Source organism: Bison bison, unplaced genomic scaffold (assembly GCF_000754665.1).
Source record: "Bison bison bison isolate TAMUID 2011002044 unplaced genomic scaffold, Bison_UMD1.0 scf7180017864289, whole genome shotgun sequence".
In the NCBI taxonomy this organism is placed as follows: Eukaryota; Metazoa; Chordata; class Mammalia; order Artiodactyla; family Bovidae; genus Bison; species Bison bison.
The window spans coordinates 15,322,569-15,346,893 of record NW_011494861.1 but is presented as its reverse complement, the minus strand read 5'-3'; the positions used below and the strand labels follow the sequence as shown (position 1 = coordinate 15,346,893).

Sequence of the window (24,325 nt, the reverse complement as noted above, 5' to 3'; positions counted from 1 at the left end):
AGCATCATTCTTTCCAAAGAAATCCCAGGGCTGATCTGCTTCAGAATGGACTGGTTGGATCTCCTTGCAGTCCAAGGGACTCTCAAGAGTCTTCTCCAACACCACAGTTCAAAAGCATCAATTCTTCGGCGCTCAGCCTTCTTCACAGTCCAACTCTCACATCCATACATGACCACTGGAAAAACCATAGCCTTGACTAGACGGACCTTTGTTGGCAAAGTAATGTCTCTGCTTTTGAATATGCCATCTAGGTTGGTCGTAACTTTCCTTCCAAGGAGCAAGCGTCTTTTAATTTCATGGCTGAAGTCACCATCTGCAGTGATTTTGGAGCCCCAAAAATAAAGTGTGACACTGTTTCCACTGTTTCCCCATCTATTTCCCATGAAGTGATGGGACCAGATGCCATGATCTTCGTTTTCTAAATGTTGAGCTTTAAGCCAACTTTTTCACTCTCCTCTTTCACTTTCATCAAGAGGCTTTTGAGTTCCTCTTCACTTTCTGCCATAAGGGTGGTGTCATCTGCATATCTGAGGTTACTGATACTTCCCGGCAATCTTGATTCTAGCTTGTGTTTCTTCCGGTCCAGCGTTTCTCATAATGTACTCTGCATATAAGTTAAATAAACAGGGTGACAATATACAGCCTTGACGAACTCCTTTTCCTATTTGGAACCAGTCTGTTGTTCCATGTCCAGTTCTAACTGTTGCTTCCTGACCTGCATACAGGCTTCTCAAGACGCACGCAGGTCAGGTGGTCAGGTATTCCCATCTCTTTCAGAATTTTCCACAGTTTATTGTGATCCACACAGTCAAAGGCTTTGGCATAGTCAATAAAGCAGAAATAGATGTTTTTCTCGAACTCTCTTGCTTTTTCCATGATCCAGCGGATGTTGGCAATTTGATCTCTGGTTCCTCTGCCTTTTCTAAAACCAGCTTGAACATCAGGAAGTTCACAGTTCACATATGGCTGAAGCCTGGCTTGGAGAATTTTGAGCATTACTTTACTAGCATGTGAGATGAGTGCAATTGTGCAGTCGTTTGAGCATTCTTTGGCAGTGCCTTTCTTTTGGATTGGAATGAAAACAGACCTTTTCCAGTCCTGTGGCCACTGCTGAGTTTTCCAAATGTGCTGGCATATTGAGTGCAGCACTTTCACAGCATCACCTTCCAGGATTTGAAATAGCTCAACTGGAATTCCATCAACTCCACTAGCTTTGTTCGTAGTGATGCTTTCTAAGGCCCACTTGACTTCACATTCCAGGATGTCTGGTTCTAGGTCAGTGATCACACCACCGTGATCATCTGGGTCGTGAAGATCTTTTTTGTACAGTTCTTCTGTGTATTCTTGCCATCTCTTCTTAATATCTTCTGCTTCTGTTAGGTCCATACCATTTCTGTCCTTTATCAAGCCCATCTTTGCATGAAATGTTCTTTTGGTATCTCTGATTTTCTTGAAAAGATCTCTAGTCTTTCCCATTCTGTTGTTTTCCTCTATTTCTTTGCATTGATTGCTGAAGAAGGCTTTCTTATCTCTTCTTGCTATTCTTTGGAACTGCATTCAGATGTTTATATCTTTCCTTTTCTCCTTTGCTTTTCGCTTCTCTTCTTTTCACAGCTATTTGTAAGGCCTCCCCAGACAGCCATTTTGCTTTTTTGCATTTCTTTTCCATGGGGATGGTCTTGATCCCTGTCTCCTGTACAGTGTCACAAACCTCATTCCATAGTTCATCAGGCACTCTGTCTATCAGATCTAGGCCCTTAAATCTATTTCTCACTTCCACTGTATAATCATAAGGGATTTGATTTAGGTCATACCTGAATGGTCTAGTGGTTTTCCCTACTTTCTTCAATTTCAGTCTGAATTTGACAATAAAGAGTTCATGGTCTGAGCCATAGTCAGCTCCTAGTCTTGTTTTTGCTGACTGTATAGAGCTTCTCCATCTTTGGCTGCAAAGAATATAATCAATCTGATTTTGGTGTTGACCATCTGGTGATGTCCATGTATAGAGTCTTCTCTTGTGTTGTTGGAAGAGGGTGTTTGTTATGACCAGTGCATTTTCTTGGCAAAACTCTACTAGCCTTTGCCCTGCTTCATTCCGTATTCCAAGGCCAAATTTGCCTGTTACTCCAGGTGTTTCTTGACTTCCTACTTTTGCATTCCAGTCCCCTATAATGAAAAGGACATCTTTTTTGGGTGTTAATTCTAAAAGGTCTTGTAGGTCTTCATAGAACCATTCAACTTCAGCTTCTTCAGTGTTACTGGTTGGGGCATAGACTTGGATTACTGTGATATTGAATGGTTTGCCTTGGAAACGAACAGAGATCATTCTGTCATTTTTGAGATTGCATCCAAGTACTGCATTTCGGACTCTTTTGTGGACCATGATGGCTACTGCATTTCTTCTGAGGGATTCCTACCCGCAGTAGTAGATATAATGGTCATCTGAGTTAAATTCACCCATTCCAGTCCATTTCAGTTCACTGATTCCTAGAATGTCGATATTCACTCTTGCCATCTCTTGTTTGACCACTTCCAGTTTGCCTTGATTCATGGACCTGACATTCCAGGTTCCTATGCAATATTGCTCTTTACAGCATCGGACCTTGCTTCTATCACCAGTCACATCCACAGCTGGGTATTCTTTTTGCTTTGTCTCCATCCCTTCATTCTTTCTGGAGTTATTTCTCCACTGATCTCCAGTAGCATATTGGGCACTTACTGACCTGAGGAGTTTCTCTTTCAGTATCCTATCATTTTGCCTTTTCATACTGTTCATGGGATTCTCAAGGCAAGAATACTGAAGTGGTTTGCCATTCCCTTCTCCAGTGGACCACATTCTGTCAGATCTCTCCACCATGACCTGCCCATCTTGTGTTGCCCCACGGGCCTGGCTTAGTTTGACTGAGTTAGACAAGGCTGTGGTCCTAGTGTGATTAGATTGACTAGTTTTCTGTGAGTATGGTTTCAGTGTGTTTGCCCTCTGATGCCCTCTTACAACACCTACCATCTTACTTGGGTTTCTCTTACCTTGGGCGTGGGGTATCTCTTCATGGCTGCTCCAGCAAAGCGCAGCCATTGCTCCTTACCTTGGACAAGGGGTATCTCCTCACCGCCGCCCTTCCTGACCTTCAACGTGGGATAGCTTCCCTAGGCCCTCCTGTGCCCATGCAGCCACGGCTCCTTGGACACGGGGTTGGTCCTCCCGGCAGTGGTAACCATGTCTTCCTCAAAGAGTCAACATGTGATACTTAGATATTTTTTTGATGATGACTCTTCTGACCAGTGTGAGGTGATACCTCATCGTAGTTTTGTTCTGCATTTCTCTAATAATTAGTGATACTGAGCATCTTTTCAAGTGTCTCTTGGCCATCTGTAAATCTTCTTTGGAGAAATGTCTATTTAGGTCTTCTGCCCATTTTTGATTGGGTTGTTTTTTATTTTAATATTGAGCTTCATGAACTGTTTGTATATTTTGGAGATTAATCCCATGTCAGTTGCTTTGTTTGTAAATATTTTCTCCTGTTCTGAGGGTTGTCTTTTTGTCTCATTTATGGTTGTCTTTGCTATGCAAAAGCTTTTTAAATTTAATTAGGTCCCATTTATTTTTGTTTTTATTTTGATTATTCCAGGAGGTGGATCAAAAAAGATCTTGATATGATTTATGTCAGAGAGTTCTTGCTGTATTTTCCCCTTTGTGATTGGTCTTACATTTAGGTCTTTAATCCATTTTGAGTTTATTTTTGTGTATGGTGTTAGGGAGTATTCTGATTTCATTCTTATGAATTCCTGTGTTTTTTTTTAAATTTTTCTAATTCCTTACTAAATTATTTTGGTTTTTATATTGTCCCAGATTTGTCTAGTGGCAATATGCTGTTTTGATCATTCATTAAAAAACCCTAAACCTTGTATATAACATTCATAATTTTTAATTTTATTGAAGCATGAAATAAAGCCCTAGTGGATACAAGTTTGATGGATGCTTCTGAGTCACTTAGCAAGAAGTCTGACCAAGTCACTCACGCCTTCCTTATAACTTTGTTTTCTTTTCTCTGTTGTAGGTCTAGTATCTTTTGGAATATGGGAAAATTTTTGCTTCTTTATGAAAACTTCCTTAAAAATTCCTAGTCCTGGTAATGAAAGTGATAGCTTTTAACCAGAAAACAGAGATTGTATATAAATTCAAGAATAGAATGCCTGGTTCAGTGTTTCCTTTTCTCTATGTGATACAAATAATTTTGCCAAACCTTTTTTTGGTTGCACCAAATGGGCTTGTGGGATCGTAGTTCCCTAACCAGAGGTTGAACCTGGGCCCCTGCAGTGAGAGCACCAAGTCCTAACCATTGGACTGCCAGGGAATCCCCCCCCAGCCTTTTTTTGCCCCAAATCTTTTGAAGTAATAAGAAAAAAGTTTTATGACTTTTCCGTGAGTACTTCAGTCAGGACAAATATTTTTGTCAAGTGGAAAACTGTGTTGAAAGTTCTAAAAGAGGTGGAACTGTGAGACTATATCAGGAAGTATGGATTCTATAGAAAATTTCAATTCAGGATAAAACTAGAAGCTTATATGGGGGTGTATGTGAAGACCCTCAACAATGCCCTAGGGCCAATAGAAATGAACTATTTTGTTTTTAATGGTACCTGTGATTCCAAAAATATGGACAAGTACATAATGTCACATAATAAATGTTGTGGCGGGGTGGGGGTGGGGGGAGGCGGGAAACATGTTCAGGAGATACAGAGTGACAAAGTTGGAATGGATGCAGGTGCTGCTTTAGATAGGGTGCCCTCTTGAGTGACGTTCGGGCAGAGAAAGGGAAGGACCATGTCCTGTAAACACTCTGGGAAGAACATCAAAAAGGGAAGGCACAGCAGATGCAAAAGTCTGTTCAAAGATCTTCAAAGAGTCCTACAAACTCAGTTTGACTGGAATGCGAAGATCAGGTATCCAATAATAGATCTGTATTAAATACTTAAAATACTGTGATTAAGTTCTTAGTTTCCAAATTCTTATCTTTTCTTTTATTTATTTATTTATTTATGATTGCACAAGCACAGGGGCTTAGTTGCTCTGTGGCATGTGGAATCTTCCCAGACTGAACTGGTGTCCACTGTGTTGCAAGGCAGATTCTCAGCCACTGGGCCACCAGGGAAGCGCCTGATGTTTCCTTATTCTCTGACTTCTTTTGTCTTGATTTTTTTTAGGAAGATGTTGATCCTCAAAAGTTTGCATTCCTTCTGCATAAACAATGGACTTTATATAGTTTAACTCCCTTATATAAATTCTCCTATACTAATTTCAAAGAGTACTCTAAACTTCTGAATGCATTTATTGCTGCTGAAAAGCAGAAAGGACTTGCTGTGGAAGTGGGAGATGACTTCAACATCAAAGTGGTTTTCTCTACTCTCATGGGAGTGAAAGGAACACAAAGAGATCCTGAAGCATTTCTTGTCCAGGTATATTGTAAAAGTCGTACTTGCTTCCTAGGAGAAAGGAATGTGCATTGTTTTGGTTTAGAAATTGTACTATATTCTTACTGTTTTTAAAATTCTCAAGTGTGTGATTTATAACCTATGTTATATCTTGTTTGATCAAATTACAGCAATTAGATTTTTCCTTTTACAATATAACCCTGTTTCTTTTAATAAAACTTAAATATTTAAGTACAAACAAAGTTAAAAACCACAGGATAACAGTTTGGTATACGTCTGTTTGGCAATAGACAATCTGAATAGACCTAGGTCTAGTAAAGAAATGGAGTCAATAATTAATAACCTTCCAAAACAGAAAGCAACAGGTCTGGATGGGTTCATTGGTGAATTCCACCCAACATTTAGAGAAGAGGTTATACCAGTTTCCTACAAGCTTTTTCAGAGGCTAGAAGCAGAGGGAATACTTCCTAAGGGGAAGGCCAGTATTACCCTAATACCAAAACTAGGCAAAGACATTGTAAGAAAACTGCAGACTCCATCATGAACCTAGATATGTCTGTTTGGCTATTTGTATCTATTAAAATCGTGGTCATATTGTCCATATTTTTGCAGTATGATTATGGCTTCTTTTTAAACTAATAATCTGCACTGTAACTAGTTAACTCATGTCATTTTGAGTAACTAAATGTAAATTTTGCATTTTTGTAAATTTATCTGTATATTTCTATGGTTTTTACTGGGATTAAAATCCTAGAAGTAGATATATCATGCCAAATTACTCTTAAAAATGTAACATTTTACATTTCTTCCTATATGTAGTGTATAAAAGTAGTATAACTATCCTTTGTTTTATTAAGAAGCCAGATTTATTTTATTATTTATGCCTGCTACTTCTGTTTCTGCTGAGTTAACTCATTTTAGTCATTGGTAAGTTCTGAAACAGTTGAAATTTTGTTTGTTCGATAAGCGGTCAGCAAACTATGACCTGAAGCCCAGATATAGCCTGCAGCTTGGCTTTGTAAGTTATGTTTTCTTGAAATAGATCCCCATTCATTTGTTTCTGTAGTCTATGGCTGCTTTTGTGTTACAACAGCAGAATTGAGTAGTTGCTACAGAGACCATATGGCTTGCAAAGCCTAAAGTATTTACTTTCTATCTGACCCTTATGGTATTGGCAAGGTTTTCAGGATTATTGGGATTAGGTTCAGGTGCATATAACAGAAAGTCTAAATAACAGTGATGATAGAGGTTTAGTTATTTTGCAAAAAAGTGTCCAGAGGTAAGCTTTTCAAGGCTGATAAATGCTTCATGAAATTATTAATAATCTAAGCTCCTTCTGTCTTCTCTATCATCCTTGGTCCGTGGCTTCCATGCTTATGGTCTCATTGTAATCTAAATTGGCTCCTGGAGTTCTAAATATTATATGTAAGTTCAAGGCAAGGAGGAGGAGGAGGATGGGAAGGGCAGACAGGTTGCCTGCCACTGAGTAAATTTTGAATGAGACTTGCTGAGAGCCAATAGTAACTTCTCTTTACATCCCAGTTGGAAGGGAGACTAGAAATTTTTTTTAGTAGGTACTTTGCCAGCCCAAGTAAAATCTCTGTATTATTGTGGAAGGAAAAATAGATACTGGGTAGATAATTAGCAGTCTGTCATGTAAAGCAGTTGAGGCCTTAAGAAGTTATATGGTTTGCATGTCATCAGGCAAGCAAATATTCTTGTGAGAAATATAAATGACCTCTTGAATTCCTAGTGTAGTATCCTAATAGTTTTCAAATTAAATCTATTTCTTGACAGAGTTATAGGACTTTTAGATTATGAAAATATGATAGACATACTATATCTGGGCTTTAAATGTATTTGAAAGTCTCTTATAACTTTTTGAACAAGGAGGAGAGTGGTCAAAGTAATTGTTTACATGATTGTCTCTAAAGGGATATATAATATAGGGCTGTGAACTTCACGTTGTCCTGGTTGAACTTAAATTAAAACTTCTATAACTGTCTGGAAGGTATGTTTGTTATATAATTTGAAGATTTGACATTTGAGGGGTTAGTCAATCTACTGGAAAATATAATCAAGATTCTAGAAGATCTGAATGGATTGGCACAGTGGGTCAAATTGAAAGAGATTAAATTTTTAATAGGTATACGTTTATTGCCTTAGTATAAGTTGTGGGGGGTGGGGGATTTACTTATTAACAATGAAAATGAGTATGTAGGGCTAATTTATGTAACGTTTTCAACTAAAAACCAGAAAACTACTGCAATCTAAGGTAGATTAGTAGGAGTATAATATAGGTTAAAGGTGTTAACAGTCCTGTAATCAGATGTTTTTGAAGTAATTACGTTTACTTACGAATGACTCCTGTGCCAAAGGTTTTCAGAGAAGTGTGTCTAAACAGTGTGAGAACTTGAACGTATGTCATAGGAAGAATGGTTGAAGAAACTGGAGATATTGACCTTGGCAGCATATGATAGAGACCATCAAATATTTGCTGGGCTTTTTCTGTAGAAGAGAGATTAGATCAGATTTGATCTATATGCATGTAAGGAAAAAAGTAGGACCAGTGGTTGGAAACTATGGGGTCTAACACACAAAAGAGCATTTTAAGTGGATAGACAGAGCTGCCTTAGGAAATAGTGGCATCTTTCCCAGTGGAATAATTCCAGCACGTTGGATCTGGTGAACTTTTTACTTTACAGTCCCTTCTCAGGTTGAGATTTTTTTTTTCGGGATACTGTACCTGATTATACCTTATTGGTATTCTTATTTTGCATTTGATTGCACCAAGATCTTGCCATATACTTTGTCCTAATCAGAGTATTAGGAGAAAGGTCAATTAACTTGAATAAACCCTAATAATGATTAAGGAGACAATTCTTTGTGTGGTTTTTGGCAGGTAATATTAATTCAACATATCTTCTTATTTTTAAATGTACTATATTAATTAACGCTGAGACGATGTAATTTAGGAGTAAATGTACTTTTGTTTTTTATTTTATTTATTTTTGGCTACATTGCTGTATGAGGATCTTTGTTACTATGTGAAGGCCTTCTCTAATTTTGGCGAGTGGGGTTATTCTGTAGTTGGCAGTGTGAGGGCTTTTCATTTTGTGGCTTCTCTTGTTGCAGAGCATGGGCTCTGGGGCACAGGTCCAGTGGTTGTGGCTTGTGGGATTAGTTGCCCCAAGGCATGTGAAATCTACCCTGGCCAGGGATCCAACCCCTGTCCTGTGCATTGGCAGGCGGATTCTTAACCACTGGACCACCAGGGAAGTCCAGAATAAATGTACTTTGGAATTTAATGAACCTGTTTGATTTTCCTTCATAGATTCTGTCCAAATCTCAATTGCCATCTGAGCACAAAGAAGGCAAAGTGTTGTGGACTGGTTGGTTCTGCTGTGTATTTGGAGACAGTCTTCTGGAGACTGTTTCAGAAGATTTCACCTGTCTACCCTTATTCCTTGTAAATGGTGCAGAGACTAATACAGCTATAATTGGAACCTGGTTTCAGAAAACTTTTGACTGTTACTTCCGTCCCTTAGCAATCAATGCATTTAACCTTTCCTGGATGGCTGCTATGTGGACTGCATGCAAAATGGACCATTATATGGCCACTACTGAATTTCTTTGGTCTGTACCCTGTAGCCCTCATAGTCTGGACATTTCTTACGCCATACATCCAGAAGATGCAAAAGCTTTATGGGACAGTGTTCACAAAACACCTGGGGAAGTTACCCAGGAGGAAGTTGACTTGTTCATGGACTGCCTGTATTCACATTTCCATAGGCATTTCAAAATTCATTTATCAGCCACAAGATTGGTTCGTGTTTCAACATCTGTAGCTTCAGCACATACTGATGGAAAAATAAAGGTTAGTTTGAACAAATCTAGTTATTTTTCCTTATTTTTGCATAGTTTTCAGAATGCATAGCAATAATATTTTCCACGATGAAGGAATACTTTGAAATACTTAGAATTCAATTTCATGAAGTCCTTATATATATTTTAAAATTTACTTCCATATGCTCACATTCTATTAATAAGTATATTTTCAAACTGTTTTGTATAGTGTGTTTGTATCCATCTGTGGATATGAGGGTGGCCCTGTTTTATCTGGACTATTCTAAGAACCTCTCTTAATGATGTAAGAGAGTAATTGTGGTTCCTAGGTTCAAATAATGCCAGATGATAGCTAACATTTGTCAAGCACTAACCATGCCAAGCATTAGTAAGCATTTTTATACATATTGTCCCATTTAGTTTTCACAACAACCTGCTTGCATAGGTTGTAAAGAAGAAATTGTGGCACAGAATATAAATAGGCTCCCTAAGGATCACACAGCTAATAAGTGGAGTTGAAATTTAAACCCAGGCATCTGACTCAAAGACTTATATATTTTTAACTGCAACACTGTACTGCCTCTCAGAAGTTTGAAATTAATGTGTTAACTAAGTTTCTGCCTCTGGTTTGTTTCTACAAAACATTTTTGGTGTTGTGTATAACTTTGAGAGGTGGCCCTAGTGGTAAAGAACCTGCCTGCCAAGGTCGGAGACATAAGAGACGTGGGTTCAATCTCTAGGTCAGGAATATCCCCTGGAGGAGGACATGGCAACCCACTCTACTATTCTTGCCTGGAAAACCCCATGGACAGAGGAACCTGGCGGACTACAGTCCATCAGGTTGCAAAGAGTCAGACACGGCTGAAGCGTCTTAGCACGCACGTACATAATTTTCAGAAGGAAGCTATGAAACTTTTTCTAGAAAGTAGAGATATATACGTCCAAGGGGTTCATAGATACCCTTCCCCTACGCCCTCTCTTTAAGCAGGTAGGTAGCTAATCAGTGGAAGCCAGGATAACTAAGAACCTTAATCTAATTCCTTCTAAGCACCATTGACTAATAGTTGCAAATTTATTAAAGTCAGGCATCTTTATTAAGTAGTCTTGTTTGGCTTAGAATAACAATTCCTATTCATAGCTTAGCTTATAGATACGGAATTTAAAGTAAGTCTGGAATATTTATCAGATATCAAACTATATTATAATTAATTGTATTTTAATTTAAATGTCTTTTTTTCCCCAGATTTTGTGTCCTAAATACCTTATTGGAGTGCTGGCGTATTTGACAGAACTGGCGGTTTTTCAAATTGAGTGAGGTCTTATGGGGACTATAAGTTATGGATTAAATACCTTTTTCTCACTGACTGACTGCTTAATTGCCAAACTGAGAGGGACTACAGGAGAAATGGGCATCTATCCATCTGTTTTCCTCACAGTGCCTTGGAGTTACCCAGATGAAAGCCAAGAAGGATCTAGAAGAACCAAGAAGGTGGTAGTGGATGAACCACAGCCAGGTGCCTGTGTAACAGTCATGATCATCTGGGATTCTAGTCTCTAGACTATGTGGAGTTCATTTTTTGGCCATCTTAATACTGGATACTTCTGGTTTGCATCTTTAAAACCTTTAATCCCTATTTTTAAGCATTTTAGACTTGCATTCAGAGAGATTTTCTGTCTTCTACAGACATTTTCCTAGCATCGTTTCGCTGTAGACAACCGGCAATCAAAATCCTCTCCAAAGGAACTAAAGTTGCTGTCCTTTTTAAGCCACTAATATGCTTCTGTTTTTAACTGTTTAATTCTTATTGCAATGTTGAATTAAATATTCACTTTTAAAATGAAATCTTGTGTTTATCAGTGTCTTGATGACGAACCTTTATTTAATGTCCCAGGAATGGGAAGTTATAGGCTTTTTCTCTGTAAAGGTTACACAATGGCTATTGTGGAATCATACAAATCAGAGAGTTGAAAGACAGCTGTGAGTCTCTGCAAGGATTATTTTATGTAACTTTCATGTCCTTAGTTTTGTTTTAGCACAATGCTTACTAAATATCTGTAGATGAAGTGAATTTATTTTAATCTACTCTTCCATTTTACAGATGAAAACTGCAAAATAGTGCAACATAGACTTGCATAAGATGTTATGTCTAAAACTGCTTTTTACTCACTGAGCAGAGGAACAGTTTAACTTAAGAAAAAATGTTTTTTAGAATCTTCTCAGAAAGAAAATAACTTTAATAGGCTGTGATTACAAAGCAAAGACTAACCTCTGGAGTGGGTTACTGTTTCACGTATACTAGGAACAGCGGAGGTGGTGAGACAAGCATGGGCTTTGGAGTCAGACATTTCTTGATTCAACTAATGTTAAGCTCCTACTCTGTACTTAGAATTGTATTGGGTTATAAGAGATTTAGTAGTGAGGATAAAAAAGAGCCCTGGCTTATGAAAATAATATTCAAGGAGAGGAAGGCAAAAAATAAATAAATTCAGGTACAGATAAATGCTATAAATAAAGCAGTGCAATAAGAAGAGTGACTGGGATGGGGCCTATTTTATATACAGTTGTCAAACAATGTCTCTATGAGGACATTGAGCTGAGTCCTAAATGATGAGAGAGAACCAGCTGTATGAAGATCTGAGGAAGTGTGTGCTAGACAGGTGAAACTGCAAGTGCAAAGGCCTTGAGAAAGGTAAGAGCTTGGCTTCTTTGAGGAATGAAGGAAGTCTGTGTGGCCGTAGCGTGGGGAGTTTGGGTGGAGCAGCATGAGATGAAACTAAAGAGTGTTCATCAGAGACTTACTTAGGCCATGGTGTTATGTCTCCCAGTTTTCGCCTGGGCATGTGGCTGCCCAGTATAAAGATGACATTTTTAGCTTTTCTCAGGTAGCTATAAGTCAAATGACTTGAGTTCTGACCTATGGCATAAAAATGCAAGTGTCATATAGATCTTCTAGGAGCTTAGTAAACAGGCATGCACCCCTTGCCCTTTTCTTATTTTTCTTCCAATTTTGCTGTTTGGAATGCATATAATGACTGGTTCTCTAGCTGCTTTTTTAGGTCATTAGGGTGAGTGTCAAGTCACAGGGATGGCAGAGTATGGCCTGGAAGGAGTTTGTGCCCTGAGGACTCTTTTTTGGCTATGCTTGGTCTTGGGCCTTCCCAGATGGCTCAGTGGTAAAGAATCTGCCTGTCAATTCAGGAGACACGAGTTTGATCTCTGGATCCGGAAGATCCCTGGGAGGAGAAAATGGCAACCCACTCCAGCATTCTTGCCTGGAAAATTCCATGGACAGAGGAGCCTGGCAGGCTGTACTCCATGGGGTTGCAAAGAGTCAGAAATGACCGAGCACACATACACACATGCTTAGTCTTGGTTGAGGTCTGTGGGCTCTTCTTTGCAGCACACAAACTTTTCTAGTTGTGAGGGCTTCTCCAGTTGTGGCATGCGGGCTTAGTTTCCCTGAGCTGTGTAGGGTCGTAGTTTACCAACCACGGATCCCAGTCCCCTGTACTGGAAGGCAGATTCTTATCCCCTGGACCACCAGGAAAGTCCTCCTGAGAACTTGAAGCTGAACCCCAGTGCCATCCTTGGATGATGTTTATTCAGACTTATGTATCAGAGATGTAAACTTCTATCTTGGTTAAGCTCTTGTTACTTTGGTTCTCTTGCCCATAGTCCAAACCTAATTCTAAGTGATAGAGGAGGGATAAACATCATTTATGTTTTTACTGGTACTGTGAAGGAAGTGGATTTTATTCTAAATGCAATGGAGAGCCACTGATATTTTAAGCAGAAGAGTTAATGTGACCCAATTTGTATCCTACAAGATTTTATAAGATACAGTGGAGAAAGGGTTGTAGGTACGCAAGAGTGGAAAAGGGAAAAAAGTTTGCTAGAGATGGTGCTGCCTCATGGGGAAGTTAGCAATGTCTAGCAAAATTATGTATGATTTACCCTTTGGCTAGCAATCCCACTGTGGGATTCTGTCCCCAAAATTCACTAGCAAAAATACAAATTGAAGTGGGAATGAGGCTATTTATTACAACAGTATATGTAATAGCAAGACTAAAAAAAAATCCAAATGCTCATCAGAGAGGTATTGTTTGAATAAATTATGCTACGTCTGCATAGTGAATTACTACTATGTAGTTATAAAAGGGTTTGAGGAAGATAGCTAATATTGCCATGGAGTTGTCTCTGCTGCTGCTGCTGAGTCGCTTCAGTCGTGTCTGACTCTGTGTGACCCCATAGACAGCAGCCCACCAGGCTCCCCTGTCCCTGGGATTCTCAAGGCAAGAACACTGGAGTAGGTTGCCATTTCCTTCTCCAATACATGAAAGTGAAAAGTGAAAGTTAAGTCGTTTAGTTGTGTCCGACTCTTAGTGACCGCATGGACTGCAGCCTTCCAGGCTCCTCTGTCCATGGGATTTTCCAGGCAAGAGTACTGGAGTTATCTCTAGGATATAGTTTTGTGAAAGAACAAGATGAGGACAGAGTGTATTGTATGCGTTTATGGAAGGAATGGGGTGGGGAATATGAGTATGTGTGTATATTTCCTTCCATTTTCAGAAACAATGGAAGGATAAACCAAAAACTAGTAAAAGTCATTGCTAGTGGAATGAGGGGAACCAACTGGGTATAGAGGGGACAGGAATAAATTTAGAAGTTTTCTGAATATTCCTTGTTTGTAGTTTGGAACCATCTAAGTGTTTTATATAATTACAAAACAAAATTAGATCAAAATGAAAAAAAAAATCCTTAAAACTTGAAATTGAACCTAACTATATGATGTTTAGGCCATAAAGATACAAAGAGTTATTTTTAGTATCTCTAAATCCTTGTGTTTTGACTATGCCTTGAGAGGGCTATATCCTAGGAAAAGATTCCTAGCAAAGGAATCTTAAATTGCGTTCAGTTACCTTATTATTAATAATGTCAGTAGTGTTATACCAATATTCACAGGTGGCTCAGTAAAGAATCTGCCTGCAATGCAGGTGACATGGGTTCAATCCCTGGGTTGGAAAGATCCCCTGGAGAATGAATGGCAACCCTCTCCAGTATCCTTGCCCAGAAAATCCCATGGACAGAAGAGCCTGGCAGGCTGCAATCCATGGGGTCACACAGCTGGACATAATTTAGCAACTAAACAACAACAACATTTTTATTTTATCACTATTCATAATAAAATATATGTAATTATAACAATGTTAGAAACCAAGATTTTCAGTGTACAAGTGTATAATTTAACACAATTATAAAATCAAGTAGAAACTCTATAGTGTTAACTTTGAATTGGAAATAACAGAACTCATTTATTTATTTATTTATTCAGAACTCATTTATTTTTGAAGTGGAGAAATTTTAAATTTTGAAGAATCCCAATTTGTCAATTTTTTTTCCTTTTGTATTTTGTGCTTTAGGTGTGGTATCTAAGAAATCATTGCTTAGTTCAAGGTCCCAAAGATTTATTCCTATGTTTTCTTATAAGAATTTTATAACTTTGGCTCTTAAATTTAGATCTGTAATACATTTTGAGTTTTTATGTATGGTGTGAGGTAAGCATTCAAATTAATCATTTTGCATATGAATATTCATTTGTTCCAGTACCATTTACTGAAAAGACTATTGTTTTCCTATTGAATTATCTGTTACCTTTCTTAAAAATCAATTGACCATAAACGTTTGGGTTTATTTCTGGACTTTCAAACTTATTTCATTGATCTAAATAATCCCTATGCCAATACCACACTGTCTTGATTACTGTAGCTTTGTAGTCTGTTGAATCAAGAAGGTGAGTCTTCTAGCTTTGTCCTTTTTCCAAGATTGTTTTGGTTCTTGTTTTTTTACATTGTCATAAGAATTTTTGGATCAGCTGGTCAATCATTGTAAAAAAGCTGGGATTTTGATAGTAATAGCTTTGAATCTGTAGATTAATTTGGAGCGCATTACCATCATAATGGTACTAAGTTTTCTAATCTATGAACATGGGCTACCTTTCCATTTATTTAAACCTTTCAAGATTTTATTCTATAGTGTTTTATCATTTTCAGTGTCCAAGTATTGCACTTTTTTGTTAAATTTATTTCTAAATTGTTTCTTTGTGCTATTGAGAATGGAATTGTTTTCTTAATTTCAATTTTGAATTGTTTGTTGCTAATGTGTAGAAATGTAGTTGATTTAGTGTCTTGTTCTTGTATCCTGTGATCTTGCTGAACTTGTTTATTCTAGTAGTTTTTTCGGTGAATTTCCTCAGATTTTCTATATATGAGTATGTCTTTTGTGAATAATGACAGTTTTACTTCTTAATTTCAATCTGGATGCCTTTTAGTTCTTTTTCTTGCCAAATTGCTGTAGATAGAATTTCCAGTCCAATGGCAAATAGAAGTAATGAGAATGTACAGTCTTGTCTTTTTTAAAATTTATTTTTAGTTATTTAGTTTTGGCTGCACTGGCTCTTCGTTGCTGCGCGTGGGCTTTGTCTAGTTGGGAGAGCAGGGCCACGCTCCAGTCGTGGTGTGCATGCGTCTCACTGCAGTGGCGTCTCTTGTGGAGCGCAGGCTCTAGGCTGCAGGTTTTAGTGGTTGTAGTTTAAGGGCTCTAGAGTGCAGCCTTAGTAGTTGTGTTGCATGGGCTTAGCTGCTCTCCAAACCTGCACCTGTGTCACTGCATTGGCAATGGATTCTCATCCAGTGTGCCACCAGGGAAGTCCACAGTCTTGTACCTGGTCTTAGTGAGAAAGCATATTTCACCATTACGTATGATGTTAGCTGTAGGTTTCTGTCTTTTTCTTTTTTCTATTTTTTTAATTTAAGTGAATAGTTGTATTTGACCAGTGGACATTGCATCTTTTTTTAATACATGTTTTTAAATTGGAGGAAAATTGCTTTACAATGTTGTGTTATTTTCTGCCATGCTGCTGCTAAGTCGCTTCAGTTGTGTCTGACTCTGTTGTGACCCCATAGACGGCAGCCCACCAGGCTCCCCCATCCCTGGGATTCTCCAGGCAAGAACACTGGAGTGGGTTGCCATTTCCTTCTCCATTTTCTGCCATACAATAATGCAAATCAGCCATAATTATACATATATACCCTCCCTCTTGAACCTCCCACCCCTTGCCCCATTCTTACCCCTCTAGGTCATAACAGAGTGCCAGGCTGGGCTCCCTGTGTTATATAGGAACTTCTCATCTATCTGTTTTACACATGATAGTGTATATATGTTAATACTACTTTCTCCATTGATCCCACTCTCTCCTCCCACTTTATCCGCAAGTCCATTCTCTACATCTGCATCTCCATTTCTCCCCTGTAAATAAGTTCATCAATACCATTTTTCTAGATTCCGTATATATGCATTAATGTATGATACTTGTTTTCCTCTTTCTGACTTCACTCTGTATAACAGGCTGTAGGTTCATCCACCTCACTAAAACTGACTCAAAATTTATTACTTTTTATAGCTGAGTAATAGTCCACTGATACATGTACCGCATCTTCTTTATCTGTTCATCTGTGGATGGACGTCTAGGTTGCTTCCTAGGTTTTTCATAGATCCCCTTTATCAGGTTAAAGAAGTTCTTTTCTATTCCTACTTTGTTTAAGGTTTTTTTTTTTTTTGGCCTTGCTGCATGGCTTGTGGGATCTTAGTTCCCCAACGAGGGATTGAATCCGTTCCTTCAGCAATGAAAACTTGGAGTCTTAGCCACTGTATCACCAGGGAATTCCTCCTGAAGGTTTTTTTTTTGTTTGTTTTAAGTTACGAATGGATGTTGGATCTTGTCAGATTATTTTTTTGCATCTATTGAGATGATTCATGACTTACTATTTTTTTAACTTAAAACCACACCTTTCATTTCTGGTTTTCATTTCTGCATGTAAGGATCCTGAAAGTTGCCACTCTGTCCTAACAAGTCATTAGATCAACAGATGGAAAAATGAACTATTTTTGGATCTGTTAGAAGTGGGAGGACAGAACAAACAGCTGCCCCAAGTTTGGGGAGACAAACAGGCCAATACAGGGAGTCATGGCTTGCAGGAGCAGCAACTCATGAGCAGAAACCAGTGTGGAACCAGTGCCTGGGTCAGAAAACCTGAATTATAATGGAATTTCTGGAGCCTCAGTGTGGATAAACCTCAGAAGAACTCCAGGGGGACTTGGTCATAGGGGAGCCCTCACAGTATTGTGAGATTTACCTCCAGGAGCTCAACCAGGTTTCCACAGTAAATATCGGAGAAAAATTCTCTTAGGTTTCTGGTAGAGGGGAGGGAAAAAACATTTTGAAATACATCAGAGCACTTGGTTTTTCTTAACAAAGTCTGCCCTCAGGGGAGATTAGTTAAGCAGAGCCCAACTGACCTGGGGAAAGGGAAATATCTAACAGTAGCCTACTCTAGCCATCTCCCACCTCAGCGGAGAGAAAAAAACTGAGAAACTTGTGTGAAGTTCACAGTCCATAAGCATAGGCTCGCTACAGGGCTGAGATCTAATCACAGGACTGTAGAGCATTTCCCTTCTCCCAGTACCTCACTACCACATTACTAAAAGCCTTTTTATATTAATAGCCGTTTCATTTACCTGGTTCATCATGTCTGGCTATCAAGAAAAAAATTACAAGGCGTGCCAAAAGGCAAAAATGAAAAACATAAAAAACACAGCAATTTGAAGGAACAGACATGGTAGATGTTAGGATTATCAGAGTTTAAAACAATCATGATTAATATGTTAAGGGATCCAGTGGATAAAGTATTTCCATGCAAGAAACAGATGGGCAGTGTAAGCAGAGAAATGGAAATCCTAAGAACCAAGAAGCAATGCTAAAGATAGAAAAGATTGTAGCAGAAATGAAGAATGCCTTTGGTGAGCTTATTAGTAGATGATACAGCTGAGTAAAGAATCTCTGAGTTAAAGAATATATCAGTAGAATCCTTGAAAAGCAAAGAGAACAAAGATTGAAAAAACAAACCAACCAACATTCAAGGTCTGTGGGACAATTGTTAAAGGTCTAACATGCAGTTGACTGAACAGCATGGGTTTGAACTACAGTGGCTCACTTATACACAGATTTTTTTCAGTAGTAAATATTGTAGTACTACATGATACAAGGTTGGTTGAAACTGCAGATGTGGAATGGCAAATACAGAGGAACCATGGATATGGAGGAATTGTGTATATGGAGAGCCAACTATAAGTTGGCCAGTTTTCAACTGTGCAGAGGGTTGGTGTCCCTAACCCCCTGTGTTGTTGCTAAAGGGTCAACTGTTAACATACAATGAGAATACCAGGAGAGAGAAAGATGAAATATGGGAAACAATAATGACTGAGGATTTCCTCAAATTAATGCCAGACACCAAACCACAGATAGAGGAAGCCCAGAGGACACCAAACAGAATTGAAAAACAAACAAAAAACAGCACAACTGTATTGAGGCATATAATATTCAAACTACAGAAAAATCAAAGATAAAATCCTGGAAGAAGCTAAAGGGAAGAAAACACCTTTCCTATAGAGGAACAAAGATAAGAATTACATCTGACTTCTCAGAAACCATGCAAACAAGACTGTGGAGTGTTTAAAGAAAAAAACCACCAACCTAGAATTCTGTGAAATTATCTTCAAAAGTGAAGGAGATGCAAATATTTTTCTGGACAAATAAAAGTTGAAATTTGTCATCAGTAGACCTTTCTTGCAAGAAATATTAAAAGAAGTTCTTCAGAGACAAAGAAAATAATATAGATAAAAACTTGGATCTGTGTAAAGTAAGAGCATCAAAGAAGGAATAAGTGAAGGCAAAATAGTTTATTTTTCTTATTTCTGAATTGATATGACTGTGTTCAAAATAATAATGCAACAATATATTTGATTATGTGTCTATAGTATATGTAATATAAATGTTATAAATGTATATATATGTATATATACATATAAACATTTATTTATGGAGGTCTATATATAAGTGGGTGACAGTAATGTTACAAGGGACATAGTGGGCTGTTTAGATATTACGTATGTCCTGATTGATGCAATAGAATGCTTATGAAGTATTTACAAATATTTAGATATTTTTATAGAGAAATAGAGGTTTGACTACTTTTACAATGGGGGATACACACATATACATAGAATAGAGACTACAGAGGCTAAAGAAGAATTTCAAAAAATGATTGAGCAAAGAAACAAAAGAGCAATTTAACCAGATGAGTAAATGGAAGGACAGGAAAAAAGAAAACTCCAAGGTATAATTGTAGAGATAAATAAAATGGTAATTAGGGAAATTTTAATATGGACTGGTTATTAGGGATGTTAAGGAATTGTTAATTTTATCAGATGTGATAGTATTATTGTAAGTAGACCTTACCTGCTAAATATTCAAGTATGAGTGAAATAATATGATGCCTGGAATTTGCTTTAAAATTCTCCAGTGGTGGTGGGAGAAGTGAGAGTGGGAGGGAATAGGTAAAACAAGATCAGCAAAGTATTAATTTTTGAAACTGAATGGTGGGTACATGGATATTCATGGATTTGTTGAACCTGAGTTGGACACAACTGAGTGACTTAACACTTTCACACTTTCACTTATATGTAGATTTTTTTCGATAGTAAAGACTACAGCATTATACTGTTGAGTTTGGTTGAATCCAAGCTTACAGTAATTGTGTCATTCAGGGTTCTCCAGAGAAATAGGATCAACAGGATTGATATCTCTGTCTCTATCTGTCATCTGTCTCTATCTATCGATTTATTATGGGCATTGGTGCATGCAGTCCTGGAGGCTAAGCGGTCCCACAGTCTGCCTCTGCAAGCTGAAGAACCAAGAAAAAGCCAGCAGTATAAGGAGTCCAAGTCTAAGGGCCTGAGACCTAGTAGCTCTGATGTTCAGGGGCAGGAAAAGATCGACATCCCAGCTCAAGCGAGAGAGAATTCTGCCCTCTTTTGCTTTCTTGTTCAGTATGGCCTGAAATGGATTTCATGATTCCCACCCGCCTTGGTGCGTGTGGAAGTCTACTCAGTCTACTGAATCAAATGCTAATCTAGAAACATCTTCACAGACAACAAAAAAAAATGTTTTACCAGCTATCTGGGCATCCCTTATCCAAGTCAAATTTGACACAAAATTAACCACCACAGTGGGTCCATACAACTGTCCCCCAAATTTCTCTTGAAAACTTGAATTTTATTATTGATGATAAATGCTGTCAGTTGTTTTCCTTGAAGTAACAGCCTCACTTTGTTCATTTTCCAGGAAATGTCTACCAACACATCTGAATAACCTTGTCATCCTTTCAAAAAGAAGTGGCTTGTTAAGCTTGTAACTCAAGACAATCGCACAAGATTTTTCTTTTGACAATCACTGTGTTTTGGTATTAGCAGAAACATTTCATATATCCAAAGGTTGAAATTTCTTAGATGCAATTGACTTTCTGTCTTTTGAACTCTAAGTGGATGGTGGTGAATAATTAGTAGTAGCCTTTGAATTATGCTGATACCTCAGCAGTTTTATCTACCATTGTTTTTGTGACAGTGCAAATGTCATCACAGTAAAAAAAAAAAAAAAGTAAACTTCCTAGAATTACTAAAGAAAAAGCTTTGACCTATGGATATTCTGAAAGAATCCTGAGGACTTCAGGGTTCACTTTGAGAACCACTAATGAAACTCAAAAGTGTGAAGCTAAGCTTTTTGAAGGCAAGGACTGTACCTCTTTAGTAGGAGTCCAAATGTACGTTGATCTAAATTCACACCAGAGATATCTGTCCTCTTTTCCTAGGAGTTTGGAGTACCTTTAGTACTCCAAATTTTTACTCCAATATTTACCTTTAGTAAATATTCTAACTTTCTAGGATATAAATAGGTTACTGACAGTTATTGGTACACTGAATATTTGATGTTGTTATAATACTCAAATGGTAAAGAATCCACCTAAAATGCAGGAGACCCAGGTTCGATCCCTGGGTCAGGATGATCCCTTGGAGAAGGAAAAGGCCACCCTCTCCAGTATTATTGCCTTGAGAATCCCATGGACAGAAAGGAGTCTGGTGGGCTGCAGTCCATGGGGTTTCCAAGAGTCGGACATGACTGAGTGACTGACAGTTTCATTTTTTTTAATACCATCCATCTTCCACATTTATAAGAATGTAAGTTCCTAACCTAAAATGACTAAATAACCTAAAGATTACTATTGTTAAGGACCCTTGAGACAACTAAAGTTGAAGTTTTGTCATTTCTTATGAATCACTCCCAGTACAGAGACTTCAGAGCAATATACAGAGCCAATGTCATAAACTACTTAAGACAACCAGCCAGTGATATTTGGGCTTACTAAAATGGCAACCCACTCCAGTGTTCTTGCCTGGAGAATCCCAGGGACAGAGGAGCCTGGTGGGCTGCCGTCTATGGGGTCGCACAGAGTCGGACACTACTGAAGTGACTTAGCAGCAGCAGGCTATTTTTGCTTCTTCCATCCTCTCTTCTCTCCTGTATTTCTTTCCTTATCCCATCCCCTCCATCTGTTTCCTAAATTAATATAAAATTTAAAATGCTTTTTCCTTACTTTCACTCAAATATTGTTCAGGAAGGACCTTTTCTACTTCACAGTTAAGAACTAGTCTCTGCAGTGTAGATATTTGCAGGTAAGATATTGGAGAACAAAACGGGAACAGTGACATCAGATATGGGAAATGTGGAGCATAGAATAAAGAAGAATGTATTTGGAATCAGGAAATGTGCATTTGAGGTTCAGCTTCTACCATGTCACTTTACTTAGGAAGTTAACCACCAACCCAACTCAATTCCAAGTTTACGGTATAGAGTTATGAAGTTCAGTTCAGTTCAGTTGCTCAGTCTTGTCCGACTCTGTGACCCCATGAACCGCAGTATGCCAGGCCTCCCTGTCTACCACCAGCTGCCGGAGTCTACCCAAACCCATGTCCGTTGAGTCGGTGATGCCACCCAACCATCTCATCCTCTGTCATCCCCTTTTCCTCCCCTCAATCTTTCCCATCATCAGGGTCTTTTCAAATGAGTCAGCTCTTTGCATCAGGTGGCCAAAGTATTGGAGTTCTTCAACATCAGTCCTTCCAATGAACACTCAGGACTGATCTCCTTTAGGATGGACTGGTTGGATCTCCTTGCAGTCCAAGGGACTCTCAAGTTCAACACCACAGTTCAAAAGCATCAATTCTTTGGCGCTCAGCTTTCTTTATAGTCCAACTCTCACATCCATACATGACTACTGGAAAAACCATAGCCTTGACTAGACTGACCTTTGTTGACAAAGTAACATCTCTGCTTTTTAATACGCTGTCTAGGTTGGTCATGACTTTCCTTCCAAGGAGTGTCTTTTAATTTCATTGCTGCAATCACCATCTGCAGTGATTTTGGAGCCCCCCAAAATAAAGTCAGCCACTGTTTCCCCATCTATTTGCCATGAAGTGATAGAAATCACTATGCAAATATTCTATTTTATACCAATGTCTTCTGTAAAATAAATACATTTCACTTAAAACTGTAGCACCTTCAGGAAGGAAGAAAAAACCCTTTAGGCTCCAACAAACACTCTGGGTGTTCATTCATGGGTCTCTACTCATGAATCACTGCCATGTGAATTGCTCTTACTGGGGACTTCCCTGCTTATGGACAGTCTAATTCTTAGAATTTTGTTCCTGTTATCATTCCTCTTCTTTCCTTCAAATATATGAAACAGAGTCTTAGGAAATGTGATTTTTGTCTTGAAGACTGACTATTAATGATGCAGTACCATAAGGATCTCATAAAAGTTTTTATACTTTTTCAATGTTGCATACTAGAATTAATTTTAGGTCTATTATTATATTTAATTCCAGACCATGTTTCGGGTCCAGCAGTGGCTGTGTGGCACAGAAAGAGACATGGAGTAGGAGTTTGGGGAACTGATTTCAAATGTTGGTCTATCATTGACTATTTACTTGTAGGCAGGATTTCCTTGGTTTTCAGTCTTAAAGCAAAGAAAAAAATCGGTTTGGACCAGATGATTATCAAAAGAATGTGTAGCTCAAAATTGAACGATTTTTAAGTTCCACACCAGAGAATGAGTTTAGAGGTTGGGTAATACATAGCTATTATATAAAATAGATAATCAATTCAGTTCAGTTCAGTTGCTCAGTCATGTCTGACTCTGTGACCCCATGAATCGCAGCACACCAGACCTCCCTGTCCATCACCAACTCCCAGAATTCACCCAAACTCATGTCCATTGAGTTGGTGATGCCATCCAGCCATCTCATCCTCTGTCGTCCCCTTCTGCCCCCAACCCCTTCCAGCATCAGGGTCTTTTCCAGTGAGTCACCTCTTTGCATGAGGTGGCCACAGTATTGGAGTTTCAGCCTCAGCATCAGTCCTTTCAATGAACACCCAGGACTGGTCTCCTTTAGAATGGACTGGTTGGATCTCCTTGCAGTCCAAGGGACTCTCAAGAGTCTTCTCCAACACCACAGTTCAAAAGCATCAATTCTTTAGCACTCAGCTTTCTTCACAGTCCAACTCTCACATCCATACATGACCACTGGAAAAACCATAGCCTTGACTAGACGAACCTTTGTTGGCAAAGTAATGTCTCTGCTTTTTAATATGGTATCTAGGTTGGTCATGACTTTCCTTCCAAGGAGTGTCTTTTAATTTCATTGCTGCAATCACCATCTGCAGTGATTTTGGAGCCCCTCTGATACTGTTTCCACTGTTTCCCCATCTATTTGCCATGAAGTGATGGGACCAGATGCCATGATCTTAGTTTTCTGAATGTTGAGCTTTAAGCCAACTTTTTCACTCTCGTCTTTCACTTTCATCAAGAGGCTTTTTAGTTCCTCTTCACTTTCTGCCATAAGGGTCGTGTCATCTGCATATGTGAGGTTATTGATAAAATATACAATAAAAATTAATAATTTTAGCTATCAATCCCTTTATTCCTTCACGTTGAAAGTACTTATAACTTTACATATAGAAAATATAAATGATATAGAAACAGAAAAACCTAAATTAACTAGTAAAGATACAGGCATTAAAAAAGCACTAACCAGAAA

At 38.4% G+C, this 24,325-nt stretch overlaps 1 protein-coding gene across 1 annotated transcript in view; it reads left to right on the top strand.

Annotated features, from left to right (window-relative positions):
• Positions 1–11,119, top strand: part of CENPL (centromere protein L) — a 24,628-nt gene extending 13,509 nt beyond the window's left edge. Inside the window, exons 3-5 of the mRNA XM_010850072.1 lie at positions 5,203–5,454; positions 8,765–9,307; positions 10,520–11,119. Coding sequence (XP_010848374.1) covers positions 5,203–5,454; positions 8,765–9,307; positions 10,520–10,591 — 867 coding nt within the window. The 3' untranslated portion in view covers positions 10,592–11,119. The remainder of the gene's footprint in view (positions 1–5,202; positions 5,455–8,764; positions 9,308–10,519) is intronic.
• The last annotated feature ends 13,206 nt before the right edge of the window (positions 11,120–24,325 follow it).